The 18,472-nt window shown below is 37.4% G+C and overlaps 2 protein-coding genes across 2 annotated transcripts; both read right to left on the bottom strand.

The window, feature by feature from the left end:
• Window positions 1–1,917: 1,917 nt before the first annotated feature.
• Window positions 1,918–7,266, bottom strand: LOC139984662 (tripartite motif-containing protein 2-like). The gene is made up of 2 exons (XM_071998651.1): window positions 7,107–7,266; window positions 1,918–4,823 (listed from the first exon to the last, which is right to left on the bottom strand). Exon 2 carries the CDS (start codon window positions 4,798–4,800, stop codon window positions 3,931–3,933), a length of 870 nt encoding a protein of 289 aa, XP_071854752.1. The 5' UTR covers window positions 4,801–4,823; window positions 7,107–7,266; the 3' UTR covers window positions 1,918–3,930.
• Window positions 7,267–8,740: 1,474 nt separating this feature from the next.
• LOC139984656 (uncharacterized) lies at window positions 8,741–17,088 on the bottom strand. Its single transcript, XM_071998641.1, has 6 exons — window positions 17,014–17,088; window positions 15,794–15,953; window positions 15,021–15,205; window positions 13,648–14,001; window positions 11,044–13,247; window positions 8,741–9,691 (listed from the first exon to the last, which is right to left on the bottom strand). The coding sequence occupies exons 1-6, from the start codon at window positions 17,081–17,083 to the stop codon at window positions 9,461–9,463; spliced, it is 3,204 nt and encodes a 1,067-aa protein (XP_071854742.1). The 5' UTR covers window positions 17,084–17,088; the 3' UTR covers window positions 8,741–9,460.
• Between the last annotated feature and the right edge of the window lie 1,384 nt (window positions 17,089–18,472).

Here is an 18,472-nt window from a genome sequence, read left to right on the forward strand (position 1 = left end):
GAATGGAATAGTTTGCCAGCTGAATGCAAGCATGCCAAATCTTTACCTATTTTTAAACGTTTAGTCAATGAATTTTTCAAGTCTTAATCATCTCATTACGCTTTTATGTTCTATACTCATTTTTACAGTTTTGTGATTTACTGTTGTATATTTGTATGTTTAATTGTCTTACTCTTTGTTTATTATTTTATAATATTATTCTTTTTATATTGATTGTATTTTAGGGCCTCGGGGAAGATTAGCTGTGGCTAACCGAGTCACCCTTTTAAAGGTTAATAATAATAATAATAATAATGTCTGAATGTTCATTACACAAATGTAAAGGAAATAGTCTACACATGCGGCCCGAGGCAAGATTTTAACGCAGTCCTATACTCGTATGGTCCACCTTTTACAATTCCATGGAGGAAACATCTAAATACACTGACCTGTTTATTCATTGTAATGGAAGGATATGACACAATTTCGCAAGCTACATCGTGAAGACCGAGAGAAAGATACTATTCAAGAGAAGGGACCTAAGACAGATTAGCCACGAAAGTGAAAGTAGGCCTTACTGTTGTACACATAACAGAGAGATTTGATTGGTGCATGATTTGTTGGGTGGGGCTTGCAAGTTTTGATTGAAGTTTGTAGACTTCTGGCGAATTATATTCAGCTCAGCTTTTTTAACAACAGATAACTCAATAAAAATCATGAATATTGATATTAAACTTGCATAGAATGATGTCACTTTCACTAAGCTTTTAGTGCAGTAAGCTGAAATGGTTGAAGTTGAAATTTTGCAAATAAGTACTGAGACTTTAAGTTTAAACAAGCAATGTTACAAAATTAGCGTTTTCTCTGTAAAGGGAAATTTACCATTCCTATACACCTGTTCGGCTTCTTCTTTGATTTTTTCAGATCTTATGGAGGCCTGAAGGCCTATACTTGAGGAGATCTTATGGAGGCCTATACTTGAGGAGATCTTATGGAGGCCTGAAGGCCTATACTTGAGGAGATCTTATGGAGGCCTGAAAGCCTATACTTGAGGAGATCTTATGGAGGCATGAAGGCCTATACTTGAGGAGATCTTATGGAGACCTGAAGGCCTATACTTGAGGAGATCTTATGGAGGCCTGAAGGCAAGGGCGTAGGAATCGGGGGGCTGGGGGGCGCCAGCCCCCCAGTGAAAAATATGGAGGGGCGGAAGTATCATTCCGCCCCCCCCCCCCGCTTCGCAAGTCAGAAAACCCCTTTTTCATTTCCAAATGAGAAAAAAATCTCATTTGGAGCACCAAATTGCATGTAAGGCCAGGTGAAAATGCAAAATTATATACAAAATGGAGTGGGTGGGTTGAAGTGTGCTATATTGCACCAAATTGCATTTGAGGCCCCCTGGAAATGCAAAAAAAATCCAAAGGGGAGGGGGAACCCCCTCCCCTTAGACCCCTCCCCCAGGCCGGCCGTCAGTCTTCAGCCCCCCCACTCAAAAGTACCTTCCTACGCCACTGCCTGAAGGCCTATACTTGAGGAGATCTTATGGAGGCCTGAAGGCCTATACTTGAGGAGATCTTATGGAGGCCTGAAGGCCTATACTTGAGGAGATCTTATGGAGGCCTGAAGGCCTATACTTGAGGAGATCTTATGGAGGCCTGAAGGCCTATACTTGCGGAGATCTTATGGAGGCCTGAAGGCCTATACTTGAGGAGATCTTATGGAGGCCTGAAGGCCTATACTTGAGGAGATCTTATGAAGGCCTGAAGGCCTATACTTGAGGACTCGGAGATTGTATTATACCTGTGATGAGATATAGACGATGACATTAGAAAACAATTTGGACATGTTAAAAAGTCTGAGGTATCTGAGGTGAGGTTAGGAGGTGACAACCAACATTTGTAAGCCCTTGAAATCATTGATGCAACTTTTCAACTGATATACACTACTGTACTTTAGTTTATTTCACCATTTATAACTACTACTAAATCAGACATAAAATGTTCTTTTAACTTCATATAAGATACAAAGTATCCAGCACCCATGGGTAACATAAAAAAAAATATCAGAATGAAAACATTTCATAGTTCCTTGCTGCTGCTCATTGATTTGAGTAACAGGGAACACTCCAAATAATGCTAGCCACGTCTCATTATAAATATGCATGAACCATTAGAAGCACACATCAGTATGTGTCTGCTATCTACAGTACAAATATCACTAATCCAATTTTGAAGATCAAACATATGGTTTCCACATAAGAAACCAAGATTCAACAAACTCTGTCCTCAGTGAAGTTAAAAAGCGAAAAAGAGCATGAAGGCTTCAACAGCAGCACTGGCACTTAAAATATGTTTTGAATGGTTATAGCCGGTTATTGTTATTTTGCAAAGATTGTTCTTTACTATGACTTTCAAATGAATATGTTTAGAGACTACAAAAGGGAAAGAGAGGGACACAGTTCAAACCAGAACTGAAGTTCATTCAAGCTTCACTTTGTGATTTATCTTGATAAAAGACACTGTAAATTCATCAATTAAAGTAAATTTTGCTTAATCCACACCCCAGAAGACTATGCCCAAAATTTTATGCAAACAATCTGTTACTGCTATTAATGCTTCACAATACTTAGCTAGTATAAATACATGACACAAGAGAAAGCACTATTAATTAGAAAATGCACTATTAATTAGAAAATGCACTATTAATTAGAGAGTGCACTATTAATTAGAGAGTGCACTAGTAATTAGAGAGTGCACTATTAATTAGAGAATGCAATATAAATTAGAGAATGCACTATTAATAAGAGAGTGCACTATTATTTAGAGAGTGCACTATTAATTAGATAATGCACTATTAATTAGAGAATGCACTATTAATAAGAGACTGCACTATTAATTAGAGAATGCACTATTAATTAGAGAATGCACTATTAATTAGAGAATGTACTGTTACTTAAAGAGTGCACTGTTAACTAGATAATGCACTGTTAATTAGATAATGCACTGTTAATTAGATAATGCAATTAGAGAATGCACTATTAATTAGATAACGCACTGTTAATTAGAGAATGTACTATTAATTAGAGAATGCATTATTAATAAGAGAGTGCAATATTAATTAGAGAGTGCACTGTTAATTAGAGAGTGCAATATTAATTAGAGAATGGAGCAGTCTCCTTCAAGTTCTGGATTGATTTTTACCTTCAAAGGCATCTCTTAGTCAATTTGTACATTCAAAGAAACATCATGCATGAAATAAATTTAACATACACAATAGTTTTATATTAAGTTTTCCAACCAAGAAAATGAAACAAGCACTACTATGTATTGCTCTAATATACTTACTACCATTGTAAGCAACTTCTGGGGTTAAGGAAATATTCAATAAGAAATATATAACTCCCATAGATACCATAGTAATATTCACCCAGCGAGTTGAAACTAATCATAGCACCTTGCTCATAAAAATACCTTGACTTTACTTGTTCAACATGATAATTTTATTTATTTCTCTGTGACAAACTTCTAGCATTTGCTGTCAATGTATCATGAAGTCAAATTTCTTTTAAAATACAACTTTTCTTTGTTGAGAATATTACCTTACTCTCCATATAATCTGTAAATACAAAGGAAACCAAGTCCCAGATGTTTGAGATCGCTTGTGGAGGTAATCTCACTGATTTACGATAAAGTTGACAGTTATTTCTCAAGCTTCTTAAAATGCCATATTATTGTAAAAAAGTATTAGATCACAACCATTATGGCAATTTCACTTAGTGATGAACTTACAAGAGTTGGTTACAAACATGCAAGTTTCAGCCCCCCTAGGATATGTTGTAACTGAAGAACCCCCATCACTTAAAGAACAATACCAATAGCTTTAGTTCTTGAAACTATTAAATCAACACTAATCCAGTCTGCTAGTTTAAATGGGTAATAAAACAAAGCAATTTCAAACTGGTAGAAAGGGAAGGCCAAATGAGAAGCCAACTGCTGCTGCAGCTACCAGACCAACCCTCTTCAGTCGTTTGACATCTCTGCAGATTTCATTGTAGAGGTCATTCACCTCATCATAATCATCGTTAAGCTTCTGTACCGTGTCAGACACGCCTTTTACTTCTTTCACCCGACCAAAGTCATTTTGGCAGAGGTCTTCCACCAACGAACTGCAAAGGCTTTCCACTTTCCTCTTTTGGTCTGTGAGCCTTTCCAACATTTTTGTAAACAGTGGCATCTTTTGATAATAATTTCCAACCTTCTTCAGCATCCTCATGCTGAGTGTTGTGTCCCTGAATCTTGCCAGGTCAATCTTCTGGACGGTGCTGAGAGTGGTCAGAAGGTGATCGATTCTGGCCCTAGCATACTCCTCGGCGGCCACTATACTGTGATGCCCGACCTTGTGAGTCGAGAGTAGACACTTTGGGCACACTACTGCCATGCACGTGTTGCAGAAGAAGTCACAACTATCATTTTCATGTTCATTGCAGAGGTTTCCTGAAGCAGTAAAACTCCAGGATAGTTTGTCGTCCCCTTTCTCAGAGACGAATGTCTTCTGAGGCTGCTTTGCCGTCTCAAGTAGATCCTTTAAGGCAAAGTTTGTCGGAAGATCTTCTATCCTGCCTGAAGGGGGACAGTGAAAATGTTTGCGACATAGAGGGCATTGCATCGGCCTTTCTCTAGACAAGTTTTCTAAACAAGGGGACAGGCATAAAGAATGGCCGCAAGGAAGTATCTTGGGGTTGGACAAATTTTCAACACAGATAGAGCATGTGATTGTTTCTGATGAAATGCAAAGGTCTGTTGAATCATTTCCCTCTGCCATTTCAGAGATGTCCTCTCATCAGTCTGAAGAGAAGAAGAAAAAATGAAGAGAAAAGAAAATATGCGACAAGAATGCTTGAAAAAAATAACTTTTGAAAGAAAACAAATTACTGTAGTAATAGAATGAACTCTGAGACAAATTAGCTGAGAATGTTCCATTCTTGTCACTTTACCTTTTAGGATTGAACTTTTGGCTTCAGGGTTTGAATAGTAGACACAATGATCTGGAACATTGATGTTAGGTTTCTGGTATTTTATGATTTTACTTGTGTACTTAACTTCTTTGTCTGTTAACTTGACTTTTCATCCTGCCATTTATATTATTATCTTTTTATGCATTCTTACATATTAATAATTTAAATGCAAGCATACAATTGCCCTTTTGAGATATTAAGTTGAAAAACCTAGAATATTGATCGAAAATCTAGGTTTTTCAACGATAATCTTGGATTATCGTTGAAAAACCTGGAATATCACAGATAAATTTGGATTATCAAAGGAAAATCTTGGATTATCGGAGAGAAACCTGGATATCGGTCTAAAAACCAGGAATTGAAGAAAAACTTGGATTGGATATAACTCTAAGGTAGACTTCTAGAAATCAAAATGAGTGGTCTGAGAATTACATATGCTAGATGCTAGGATAGCACTTAACGTAAGGTATCCAAATGGGCCTCTATGCTATTCTCCTGGGCCTATGACAAGGGCAGTTGGTAATAGTCACCTGCTTTGTAAAACTAGGTGGAATATATATGCTTACTGAATCTCCCATTTTCGATGCAGATTAGTAAGTTTCTGCAATTGTGCAGTTCTCTGACATTATGAATTTTTAATGGTATAGTAGCTTATAATCTCTTGCAAGTAGCCTACTTTGTTAATATCGGTTGGTAAAACCTAGATTTTCGACTCATGAACCTAGAATATCCTTTGATAAACGTGGATTATTGGTCAGAATTCCAGGATTTTTACAAGAAAATCCGGGTTTATCACAGGTACACCTGGACCATCAATTGAAAATCCAGGTTTATCAGTCGAAAATTAAAGTTTATTGAACAAAAAATAATCCAGGTTTTTTTAATCAATTATCCAGGTTTATCAAACAATAATCCAAGTTTTTAACCAATAGTCCAGGTTTTTCAAGTGGTAATCCAGGTTTATTGTGAGAGACCTGGATTTTCTGGCAATAATCCAGGTTTTTCATCGATAGTCCAAGTTTAACATTGAAATATCTGGATTTTCTATTAATAAATCTGGATTATCAGTCGATATTCCAAGGTGATTAGTCGATAATCCAGGTTTTTCAAACAAACAACCTGACATTATTAGGCATTTGGCTTGCCATAACAAAAGCTACAGTGACCGTTTTACCTACAGTACTATACTAACATTCATTAGGCTGTAAATGATATTGATGCTGCAACAAACACTGCATAAACTGGGATTGGCAATCCTATATGTCTCTCACTAAATTGTAAAGTACAATGTCTAATCACTGCTGGTTAGTGAAATTAAAACAGTGAGTTAGCTGGGAATGTCAGCTCACGATTGTTAATAACCTCCCATTAACAGCTAGATTTTCACAATTCTAGCTACTTGCTAAGTTGTCTAACTGCTTTGTTAAACTACTGGCTAAAATAGAGTTCTCACTGGCAATTCCCAGAATGATAACACATCAGTCACTATACAAGCAATAATATGGCACTTATCTTTGTACAGAAAGTTTTGTCTGTTTATTGTTATCTGATTTATTGTTACCAATACCAGAAAGAAAGTACCTTCATTTATACAGTTTTGGCAAACGACAAAATACATTGGCATTTACAGTAGTCAGTACTTGGAGAACTGGCGTTGTTGAGTACCTCTGATCTATATCATACAGATAGTTAAAAAACAAACAAATCAATGTGCAACTAATTTAATTTTGAAAATGATTCGTTGTTGAATTGGCAACTAATGCAGTCGTCACAATACTGGAGTAATCCGATCTTGTTTTGGTTTTTTGGTTTTGGTATTTTAACAAGGAGCAGAATTCTGAATGAGCCTGCGTTTGTTGTTACATGTTTATAACATAGCCTATACAGCTTCAAGGTTGCCCTTTAGGCCTACATTAGGCACGATAGGAGTAACACTTAGGCATAACCCTAGGCAATAACCGTATATTTACTAATAGTAATAAGGAATGTTCGGCCTAGCATAGGCTATAGCCCTTAGCCTCTTGGCTAACGTTAGGCTTGCTACAGTACTGTTAAGCTCGAAAATGTTGAATGTTTTTTCCCCCTGCAAACCTTGTTGTTACTTTCATCTTACCTGCTGGATAAATTGACATATTATTTATTGCAGGAGCTGTTGGTACACGCGCCCATTTACGTCCTCAGTGAGAGCACTCGTCAGTCAGTATGCAAGAAATAATTGTGTTTGTTCCAATTGTTAATTCACTCTTTTTTTTTTTAGGCCTTACTGAAACATGGGAAATCCCCCGAAAAAAAGCATAGAACGCCGTTTAATGTTGTTCGTGTACCCGTTTGCCTTTCACGTTCAATATTCTGCAGTTACTCAATGTATATACACCTATTTAGTATTTCTTCTGTATTTGGACATGCATGGAAGGGCTTTTGAGATCCTCATATATAAGTTCCTCGCAACTTACAAGGATGATGTGACCAAGCATGTACTCGATTGTTTAATTATCTTATCATAATTATGTGCGAATTTCACTATCTGGAGCAAAACGCTCACTCGTGTCACACATTCCTCAACACCCAAATCATGATGTATGTTTGGACCTGTAAAACTAATTTAAACGGTCAAAGTTGTTATTCTTATACATATTCTTTTATAAATTTGCCTTCTAGAGAAAGTCCAACATCAGATACTGATCAAACACAGCAAATGACGGGATAACTTGAGAGATTTGGGAGCTCTGAGTCACAGCAACTACCTCTTTAAATTAACACACAAACCGTTAGATCAACAGAGGTAACACAAACGCAATCGAAGAGCATGACTTTTGTGGCACATATGCTTATTTTGACAAGTACACAGTGATACAGGTGAGTTGTTTTCATTATAGTGGTTCTCAGTATGGCTGTTGCAGCTATGCTCAGTGCATGAAGCATACCAGGATGTATACAATAGGCTTAGACAAGCACACTGACGGCCAATGAGCTTACCAAAGTCGTTTTGTATGTTAATATACACCTTGAGCTTGACGTTTTATTGACAACTCATTCCACTATTTATTTTTAGTACGGGATTCAATCGTTTTGAGGTTTTCAATATATGATCCAACGTTATGCAAACATAATTAAAAGTTAGTATACTGGCAAGATTGAAGTCACTCTTGTCAATATGTTGTCATGAGAACCTGAAAGGTATATTTTCTATGAAATTCAACTTTCTACTCTTGGAACTTGACGCTTTCTCCGGGTCATTACACTCTCCCTCTGTACATGACTCCCCGCAACAGCAAGAATTATCGAGAAGGCGCAGCCAGTCGCTGGGGAAGTGCACTTCTGTAACTTCCAAAGTTAGTAGCCGTTAGTAACTTACTATTGTAAACCTTTGGATACTCTTTTCAGAAAAGTTAACCCGAGACATAGCCCGAGCACGTTAACCTAACAACTTCACTGGACTGGTACTGATTTCAAGTTATATTGGGACTGTGACCATGTGATCCAGACAATGTAAAATATATTGTTAATATTACTGGGAATACCCCATATAGATACTACACACTATGATCTTAGCTTAAATGACCTGTATACCAACTTTTCTAGAAATCATCAGGACGTGAGATAGCAGGCGCGTAGCCAAGGGGGGGGGGGCGAAGGGGCGACCGCACCCCCCTTGAGCATATTTTTTGTATTTTTTTATGATATCGCTAGTAATTTCACAATAGAAAATGCTTAGATGCAACTTACAAGGCCTGGGAAGTGCAATTCCAGCAATCTGGGAAGCAATTTCGGCCAAAATTTTCTTGTACGCTTCGCGCCAACCTATGGTGGCGCTACGCTTAGATAGCTTGCCTACAAGCTTCGCCCCTCCCTGGCAAATTCCACGCTACGTGCCTGTGAGCTAAAAGATGACATGGAAGATCTGTTTAAACATGAACAACAACCTCTTGAATCTTACCTCGTCGCGCGCTACAGAAAGCTGTTATACACTCCTATTTATGATCACGAAAAAGCAATAAATGAAATAAGAATCTCGTAAAATGGTAATGTGATTATATGATATATAATAGTTAAGCATATACCGTGCATGCATTGCAATTGAATAGCTTTGCCAGGAGCTGACCCAGGATGGTGGAGAGTGGTAGTGAGGACGTTGAAGCCGACTCCAATGTAGGGGGAGGGGTGGATCTGGAGGCCCCACCCCCACCCCTGAAAAGTTGTGAAATGGTGCATTTTAGGGGCACATTTAGACTTGAAGTTAGGTCTTTAATTGGGTCTACACGGGTAGTACACGCAAGGTTTTTTTAGGAGGGGAGGGGGTGGGGGCGTAGTATTGAAAATGGTGTACATTTCCACACCTTTCCATATATCCTTGCATGAATGAAATCATTTATAGAACTTCAACTTATTCAGAGTGACATCAATGTGTCAGCCCCTTCTCTACCTTCCCATTACATAATGTTCTCGGTAAATCTCTCAGAAGTAGTCCTAAAGCTTCGTTTCACCATCCTTGGTTGATTGAGTATTCCGTGTCGTGGTCCTATAGCAGTTACATTCGTGAAGCCAAAGTTTCATAACCGTCTTCTTGAGCACAAACATAACAAAGATAAGAAATCCCTGAAGGCAGACGAAAACGTATAGTAGGGTCACCGTGACGTCATTGGTCCATATTACTTCAATAAATCCCCAAATCCAAGTTATCCCGAGAAGGAAAAATAGCTAAAAGAAGAAAGCAAAGTAAGAAGAAAAAACACAATAACGCGAAGACAATAATCACATTCCACAAATTGAAAACATCCTGTGTATGACAGAATAGGTTCTTACATGTTCGGCGGTGGACCCGGGATTGTTGTCATCGCAATCTCGTGGAAATCCTCAAAACGTCCCCTCTTCATGAATAACATGTGCATATTTTTGGTTAAAAAAAAACCTTTTCGCTATTTTGTAAGTAAAGTGTACCCTTTTGTTATTGGGAAAGTGAAATTCAAGTGCCTTTCTCTGTTGACTTTGCGTCATCGGTGCATAATTACGGAACGTCAAAAGGCAAACAATTATCGTTGTTGTATGATAACTATTGTACGAGAAACAACTTTGCTATAGTCGAATTCCCAAACTCTATCGGATCATTAAATATGGTCGAATCATCGAAAGCAATCGCACTGTTTTCAATGCGGTGCTATCGCGTTGGGTTCTGATGCAGCAACGATGATTCTGTGTTTGTCTTTTTGGCGTTCCATACAAAATCTCTGGTTTCGTAAAACCGAACATCACTTTTCTGTAACCCCAACAAGAGAACGTCATTTGACACTTGGTAACTAAGAAAGGATCTTTTTCTGACAAATTGTAGTGATTTAGTTCTAAATGTCAGAGTTACAATCTGACAAAATTACAAATATTTATAGCACTCCCTCGTCAGCCTATTAGCTATTAGCAAGGAGAATTTCCTTCACGGCTAATGCGGTTTGTATGTAGCTCGTCCTCCGATTAACTAGACTAGAAGATGCATAGACGATAGGTTAAGAGTCAAAGTAATTAATAACACTAACTGGCAATGCGTAATCATATACTGAGTGCATAACCGTCTCCTTGCAGGATTTCGTAATGCGTCAAACAAGTATTATGCTGCAATGGAAAGTGATGCGCTATGTCACTTAACTTTTTTTGTGCAGGATTTATTCTGACACACCGTGACCCAAATAAACGTTTCACGACTCGCCGTGACTTAGATTTTGCTAGTCTGTAAGACTCGTTATTTTATAACTGACCTTCAACAACTTGAGCGACTTATGAGAGTCTAATAAAACGATTATTTGATATGAATGAACGGTGCTCGTTAAGGTAACGCAAAATGATTTCCATACGACCGGTTACAAATGTGAAACTGGACAGCTTTATACTTGAACCGCCGCACATGACCAAATACCAGTCTGGAAAACGCATAACATGTTGACTCTTACCGACTGAACTGACGCGACTTTGAGCAATCGAAATCATAAACGCGCGCACACTGGTGAACTATCAGCGAAAGTATCCACGTCACATATTCACTTTGGTAAACGTATTATACTTACCCTAACGTTGATAATGATCTCCGTTGTTATGTCATTGAATTGTGTACTGCGAATACGAACGGCTCTCGTTGAGTGTCGACTCTGACGCAGTGACGTAGCAGTGAATATGAACAGCAAAATGGTGATGCTGAGAAGAATCGCCACCGGAATCACAAAGCCGTAGTATCGACCGTGGAAACCATTAATCCAACAAATGCGTGCGCTTCCATACCAAACGTCCAGTTTACCTAAACATTGGCAGATATGTTGTGTGACGCAGATGGCCACCATGACGGCAGGCACACCCCATGCGAGGAGTGAAAACCAAATCATCTGACGTTTGATATAGTCCTTTGAGAACGGTCGTGGGGAACGGTATCCGAACGTTCGTGCCATATTGAAAGAAAGAGTGAACATCCACGCGAAGGATGCTAACCAAGTGAAGTGTGTTAGGGCAGCCAGAGCAGCACAAAGATTCGGAAATACGACCAAAATATCAGCGAATAGCAACGTGAAGTTTGCGAAGAAGAGCGCCGCCACCAAATTCATCAGACACAATCCTGGCAGGTTCCGTAAAACGGGGAAACATAGATACGTTAAGAAAGTAAGAGCCAAACTAATCAGAGATAACGTTGTACTAACGTAGTAAAAGAGGTCCAAAAATGTTAGTTGCGGATTTAATTTTTCTGTGCAGACAATAATCGATCCGTTATCAAAAAGGTAAATATCGCTAGGTGTTAATTTAACATCATGGTCTTTTAAATTGATCGTTCCTTCCATCTCTGAATCTTCGAAACGCCATTCATGATTTTGAATAATGGTCTTGTTATGACAGTTGAGCTCAGAGGTCACATTAAAAAGGCATTCGTGAGAGGGCTCATACAGACTGTATGTCTTTGTGAGTGATTCGTACCTCAACGCGAACAAAATATGAGATGGTTCATCGTCAGCTACAACGAAGTCATTCAAATCTTGTAAGCTCAACTCATCAACCGTGCAAGACGAACTAATTTGAGCATTCCTTTCTAATTCCATCAAAATCACCGATATCCCACATTGATGGTAAAATGTTTCTTGCAAATGACTTGGCCATGTACTGATCGTTGAAAGAGTGGCTTTGATGGACTGCGACCTCAAAGCGGAATCGGATATCACCTTGGCAACGAAGGGTCCTCTTGAAGGAGCTGTAACGTTTGCAAACTTCACCATACTAACCAAACGTATCTCAATTTCAAGATGCACAGCTAACTGAATTTGGAGGCATTGGTAGGCTGCAGAGTAGGACGTGGATAGTACGACCTGCGGGATATCAGAGGGCGGTATTCCCAAAAGGCATGATCCTCTTACTTGATAGCTGCCCCTAGGGCAGCCAACGAGGCGACACGTATCCAAAGTGGGATCAAATATTTCACCAAGGTTAGAGCAATTCATAGTAAAAGGGGACGTTTCATCTGTTAGAAAATTGTTAACGATTTTGATTCCTTCCAATTCTCGCGAAGTATCTAATTCCAGCCAGTTTCGACTGAAGCAGTACTGTGAAGGCTTATTTATATAAAATGCATTGTCCACTTGACAAAAAATATTTCTGTATCTGATACCATGAATTATTACCGGAGCAAAGAAAAGATCACAAAGTGTAGATATGTTTTGATACACGTCGTTTTCGAGCTCAAATACACACGCACGGGAACGGCCTAGCGTTATGTTATAATGCTGCTTAACCATGCTTACAGTGATCATAATACGACCATGTGGTTGTTTATTGATAACCGATATAGGGTATGGTATCATGTCTGACAGGCTGACTCCATTGCACGTGGCACAGAAGAGATTGGCATAAACTATACCAAAGTTGTCGTAAACGGGAATTCTTGCTAAAATATCGGTTGCTAAACGTACGGAGTTATGGCACAGAAAACTGATTCCTGCATCAACTGCGTCGTCCCACAAATTCGAGCATTTACTTACAACCAGCATTACCTGACCGCTTGCGATACTGCATTTGTAAAAGCTCGTGTTTAGTGGTCCTGGGAAAGGAGAAAACTGATGATTCCTGGAACCATTTTGCTGGTGGCAATATTCAAAATAATCCACACAACAGTCATGAAATTGAAGGCATCTTTCATCACAGCTGCACCCATTCTCTATGTCCCAAGAGCCACATCTGCCTTTACAAGAGTGTCTCGTACCACATAGTGTTATATTTGCGTCATTCACGGTAATAGCTGAGATACAAAGAAGAAAAGTGTAGGCTAGGTTAAACCACACTACCGCTTAATACGTAATTGACATTCACATTGTCTGGTGATCCTAAATGACCCGGATCCCGTTCCAACGGTTGCGGTCTTGTAGACCCCCTTCCTTATCCCCCCTCCCCTACCCCCTCGGCAGGCCTGACTACATAAATGCTAATGGTGAAAAATGTTTCCAAGAATCCTAATTACGAAGAATGTTCCCAGCTTAACGGGCATATACATATTCATAATGTCCGATAGGTCATGCCGGATGTACGGCAATGTACGGAATTGCATGTCTTCCGGCCTAATACCGGAAGTCTATCTAATTTACCAAACAAAGTATTTGAAGATACAATTAAGGAACGATAATTGAAACATTGAATCTCACCAATACCGCAGGAAACCCACACAAATTTAGACCTCTTTGTGACGTTGGACGGGTATAAATCAATGTATTCACAATCCAGTAGGTTTGTAGTTTCAACAGAAATGCCGCTTAGATTGCAATTAAAGGCTACATTGATAACTTCAAACGCTGCATCTGGGAAAGTTGGAGAAACTGTTTCGGTTGCAATGAGACGATCGAAACCAAGCTGTCGACAAACTACGCTACCCTCGGCTCTTGTCCAGTGGTTATCAGTGTCAAGGGTCATCCAATCCTCTTCCGGGTCACATCGAAGTTGAAGCAAGCCATCGGAGTTCATTCCTGATCCATGTAAGCGTATAGATGACGTTCGTTTGTCTATAACGTGAATAATAAAAGAACGTAACAAAGTACTTAAACTTACATAACTCACTTCTGTCATATATTGCCTATGAGTTTAATTGCGCCGATTAATTGTTGCACGATGATTTCGAAGCACAACGCTTAGATGCGTTTTTGTTGCATATCCATGGATTACAAATTAATTTAATTCACACTAATGCACGTTTTCGTGTTGTGTATTGAAGTATTGTGGTTCGTCGTTATTTCCAATAAACTGACCACGTAAAGCATCCATCCTATATATGACTAGTAATGATATGCTCTAGATTATAAGGCCAAAGGTCATCAATATTACAGCACTCTAAATACAGACGTTTACAAAATAATATCCTAGAGGCTTTGATCCTTGAGATTAGTCTCGGTCATTGAGGATTAATATAATTTAGTTTCTCAATGTGGATAACTACTTTAAGAGTCACAGTATCTAGGAAATCACTTGTTGAAGTTTGAGCAGCTAGGGTGACCATTATCTGACGTTTTGGCATATTTGGAACTAATCCTGTCTTCGGCTGCAATCTTAATATACATATATAAAAATCAAAGATCTTAATATACATATCTAAAAATGAAAGATCTTAATATACATATCATTTTAATGATTATCTTAATATAAATATCATCTTAATATACATATCATATTAATATGCATATCATCTTAATAAACATATCATCTTAATACACATATCATCTTAATATACATGTCATCTTAATATACATATCATCTTAATATAGGCTACATATCATCTTAATATACATATCATCTTAATATACATATCATCTTAATATACATATCATCTTAATATACATATCATCTTAATATACCGTACATATCATCTTCATATGTATATCTAAAAATAAAAGGTTTTTGGCGCTATAGATGCAAAAAGTTCCGACTGATAATAAATACTGTTGTAAATATGTTGCAGCAAGTCATCGAACCTATATTATAGGCCCTATACCTTTATTGGTTACAATTTGGAGACATGTCTTCTTACCAGTACATCTAAGCATAATGGAAGTCTTTTCCAAGCAATCCGTAAAACCAAGATTACATTCAAAGAGTGATGTTTCGTTTCCATAGCAACTGAGGGTTCCGTATGAATTATTAGCGTGATGTGCTATCGTCTGTGGATCTTCCATGAAGTCATTTGAATTGCAGAACAAAGCGAAACCTAAATGTCTGTCGAAGAAGAAGAACGTCGGATGGAGAGAGAGTGTGTGTGAGAAATTAGTAGCAGAGAAAGAACTCCAAGAAAACAATTAGTCGCATTTGCCATTAGACTTGTGGAACGTTTGAATTGACTACAGGTTCGTAATTCGGCAGCCTGTTCGGTGGTGGGATGAAAACACACTTCGAGGAGGGTGGGACACGTGACTCACAACTTAACCTAAAATTATTCCAACAAACTTACTAATTCCTCTATGGGTTTTGTACCGCGATTCCGACATTTCATTCGTTTCAACAAAGCAAATATAGTTTTCTTTTTAATAAAGAAAAATCTTTTTCAAGCGTAAAAGGGCAGCGAAACAGCGAAGAGTAAATATTTAATATATATATATATATATATATATATATATATATATATATATATATATATATATATATATATATATATATATATATATATATATATATATATAAATATATAAATATATATATATATATATATATATATATATATATATATATATATATATATATATATATATATATATATATATATATATATATATATATATATATATATATATATATTGAACTGTATACCTGCATATCAATTGACCTATTGGTCTTCTCAGGTCTGTACCGCAAAGTCGCACCCAGCGTCCACCGTACTCAATCTCAGCTACACCGGAAGTGGAACTATTACCCAGCAGACGAACACCAGATATGTTACCATGGTAACCGTGCACATCTTCTGCTGTATCTTTCAGCATAAAGAAAAATGCAGGAACAACATTGGTATTTCTTCTCTTTCAACACTTGCTTTCAAATTCTAAAAAAAAACCCATATGCTATGACCATTTTCATCAATTTCAAGGGCCCATTTATATTATGTGAAGTAAGCTCTTTTGTGTGCTACTATTATTAAAAATTTATATTTTTTTGATTTTATTATTAAAAATTTTATTAATTAATCAAAAAGTGCACTATTGTCACACGAAATTAAGAAAATTGTGGCTTAAAGTGCACTTTTGAGGTTAGATTATTGAAGATAAAAGCTGTAATAAAATATACAGAATACACAAACGATCCTGGATTGTTGGGAAATTGTTTAAATGATTTTCTGTTTGCTCAAATCAAATGACATATCCTGCTGCCCTTCCCTCCTCCTTCCCTTCCCAGATTGACCCCCCCCCCCCCCCTCCAACCGATTTCCTTAGTGTGATTGCCAGACTACATTTCGATGTCATATACTCGCCGCTGAGAAGGTAGAAGACGGGGCCCCACAATGCACTTCACAAAAGCAAAGGTCAAAATGTCACATAAAGGTTGTAAAATACACACAGACACATTATGGCTGCTAACTTCAACACAATCCGTATCAACAACAACAACAGTGTTCAATTTACAGAGTAACACCTACACTGTTTGTATTATTCAGCTTAACTGTTTAAGCTTGTATTTAGAGATACATTTGTAAAATAAGAAGCATTTTAAATATAAGATGGATAAACATTTAAGGCTAAATCTTCTGTGAAATATACCTCCGCCGACAAAAGTTCATGTTCGCCGATAAGAGAAAACTGTGATGTACTTTATAGGCTCCACAGTCGAATTTCAAAGAGCTGGTTAGTTAAATCAAATTAACGCACACTGCACATTACTGGAGACCGGAATACAATGCTTGATTTTACAAATTAACCAAGATTCTGAAGTGTACCTCGCCATCATCTTCACGAACCATGCATAAACATTTTAATTTTTTAATAACTTTTGAATTGTAAATACGGTACAAATTTCTGAAAGAACGAATTTGATCTTACCAACTGGAGTAGATAAAGAATTGGCCAAACACGAGATAAGGAATACAAAGAAAAGTTTCCAAGGTAACATCGTAACAATCAGCCATCCATCACCTTGAACTAGTCACAAAACTGTGCGAAATAGAAATCTTGAGGTTTGGTGTTGGTTCAATATTACCAGTCTCTATAACACCTATATGAAGATATAACGAGAAATCAACTGAAACTAAGATATACATAGTCTGATATAACAAATATTTATCATGTCTATATATAAAAATTGCAAAATCTAGTTCAATATATTCCGAAAAATAAAATAACATCATATCTGAATATAAAATCATGAATAAAAGATGCGGAAGGGTATACATACGCCTATCATTTATTATGCATTACTCTGTTAGATATTATATTATAATATACTTCGATATGCTTATGTTTGCATTAACTCTATTCCTTCCGGCGTATAACAGTATATATTAGTAAGAAACATCACAAAGACTATAATAGTATACTTCGTTATAATGAGTAGAAAGTGTAACAAAATTAACATATCTTTTTGTATAGAGTCTTGCAACGTAGATTATTAAGTACTGTGAGATATATGTATAAAAATAATGATAACAATGATAATAATAAGGATCATCATAATAATTATTAGTCTTATATAGCGCAGAATCCAACCAAAGTTGTTCAATGCGTTTTACAGGTGATAACAAAAAGAAAGAACGAAAAAGAGAAACATCTAGTAACAATGTAAACAAAGATGAGTTTTAAGACGATGTTTAAACTAGACCTAATATCTACTGGAAGTGAGTTCCACAAGGGGTGGTTGCGAGGGGGGGGGGGTGGGGGGCAGCATGATGGAAGATGTGATTCCCGATCGTTTTCAATCAAGACACTCGAACATTTAGCTCGTTAAGATATCATGACCTAGATGGCATATATTTAGTTTCTTGATGCAAGATATCGCATAAGTAACTTGGGGTATTAAATTGAATAGCACAGAAGGCCACTGGAAAATGAGGATTTTTTAATCTATGAGTAGATGTATAGGTAACCAATGTAGCTCTTTCAGTATTGGAGTAGTAATGGCAGTATATTTAATCGCTCTGTGAACAATTCGAGCAAACATGTTCTGGGTCTATTGCAGCCTAGATACTTCCCATGGGTAGATGTTGTGCCAGCTAGTAAAGAGTGAATAAGTTTTTCAGTTGCAGACTTCAGATGAAGATATTAAAGGAGTTGACACATTTGTCTAATATGATACATTGTAAACTTACGTGTATAATTAACTTGCTTATCGATAGTAAGGTATAGTTATCCAAGTACACACTAAGGTTGCGTACCACAGGAGTGGTATGTATAACTATATCACCAATCCGTAGTGAAAGACTTCACACCTTACGAAGAGCCGAGGTATATAACGAAAGGAGGACGGGACCTTTCCCCTTTCCCTTGATATGTTAACTATAGTGAC

Source organism: Apostichopus japonicus, chromosome 17, assembly GCF_037975245.1.
Source record: "Apostichopus japonicus isolate 1M-3 chromosome 17, ASM3797524v1, whole genome shotgun sequence".
Taxonomy (NCBI): domain Eukaryota; kingdom Metazoa; phylum Echinodermata; class Holothuroidea; order Aspidochirotida; family Stichopodidae; genus Apostichopus; species Apostichopus japonicus.

What these genes read in the sequence shown, in the direction of transcription:
- LOC139984662 (XM_071998651.1), bottom strand. Translation starts at nt 4,800, where the DNA reads ATGGCAGAGGGAAATGATTCAACAGACCTTTGCATTTCATCAGAAACA.
- LOC139984656 (XM_071998641.1), bottom strand. Translation starts at nt 17,083, where the DNA reads ATGTTACCTTGGAAACTTTTCTTTGTATTCCTTATCTCGTGTTTGGCC. An exon ending in ATAGGTCAATTGATATGCAG is followed by an intron (nt 15,206 to 15,793) that starts GTATACAGTTCA and finishes CTTCTTCGACAG; the next exon opens with ACATTTAGGTTTCGCTTTGT. An exon ending in AGATCATTATCAACGTTAGG is followed by an intron (nt 9,692 to 11,043) that starts GTAAGTATAATA and finishes TTCTTCTTTTAG; the next exon opens with CTATTTTTCCTTCTCGGGAT.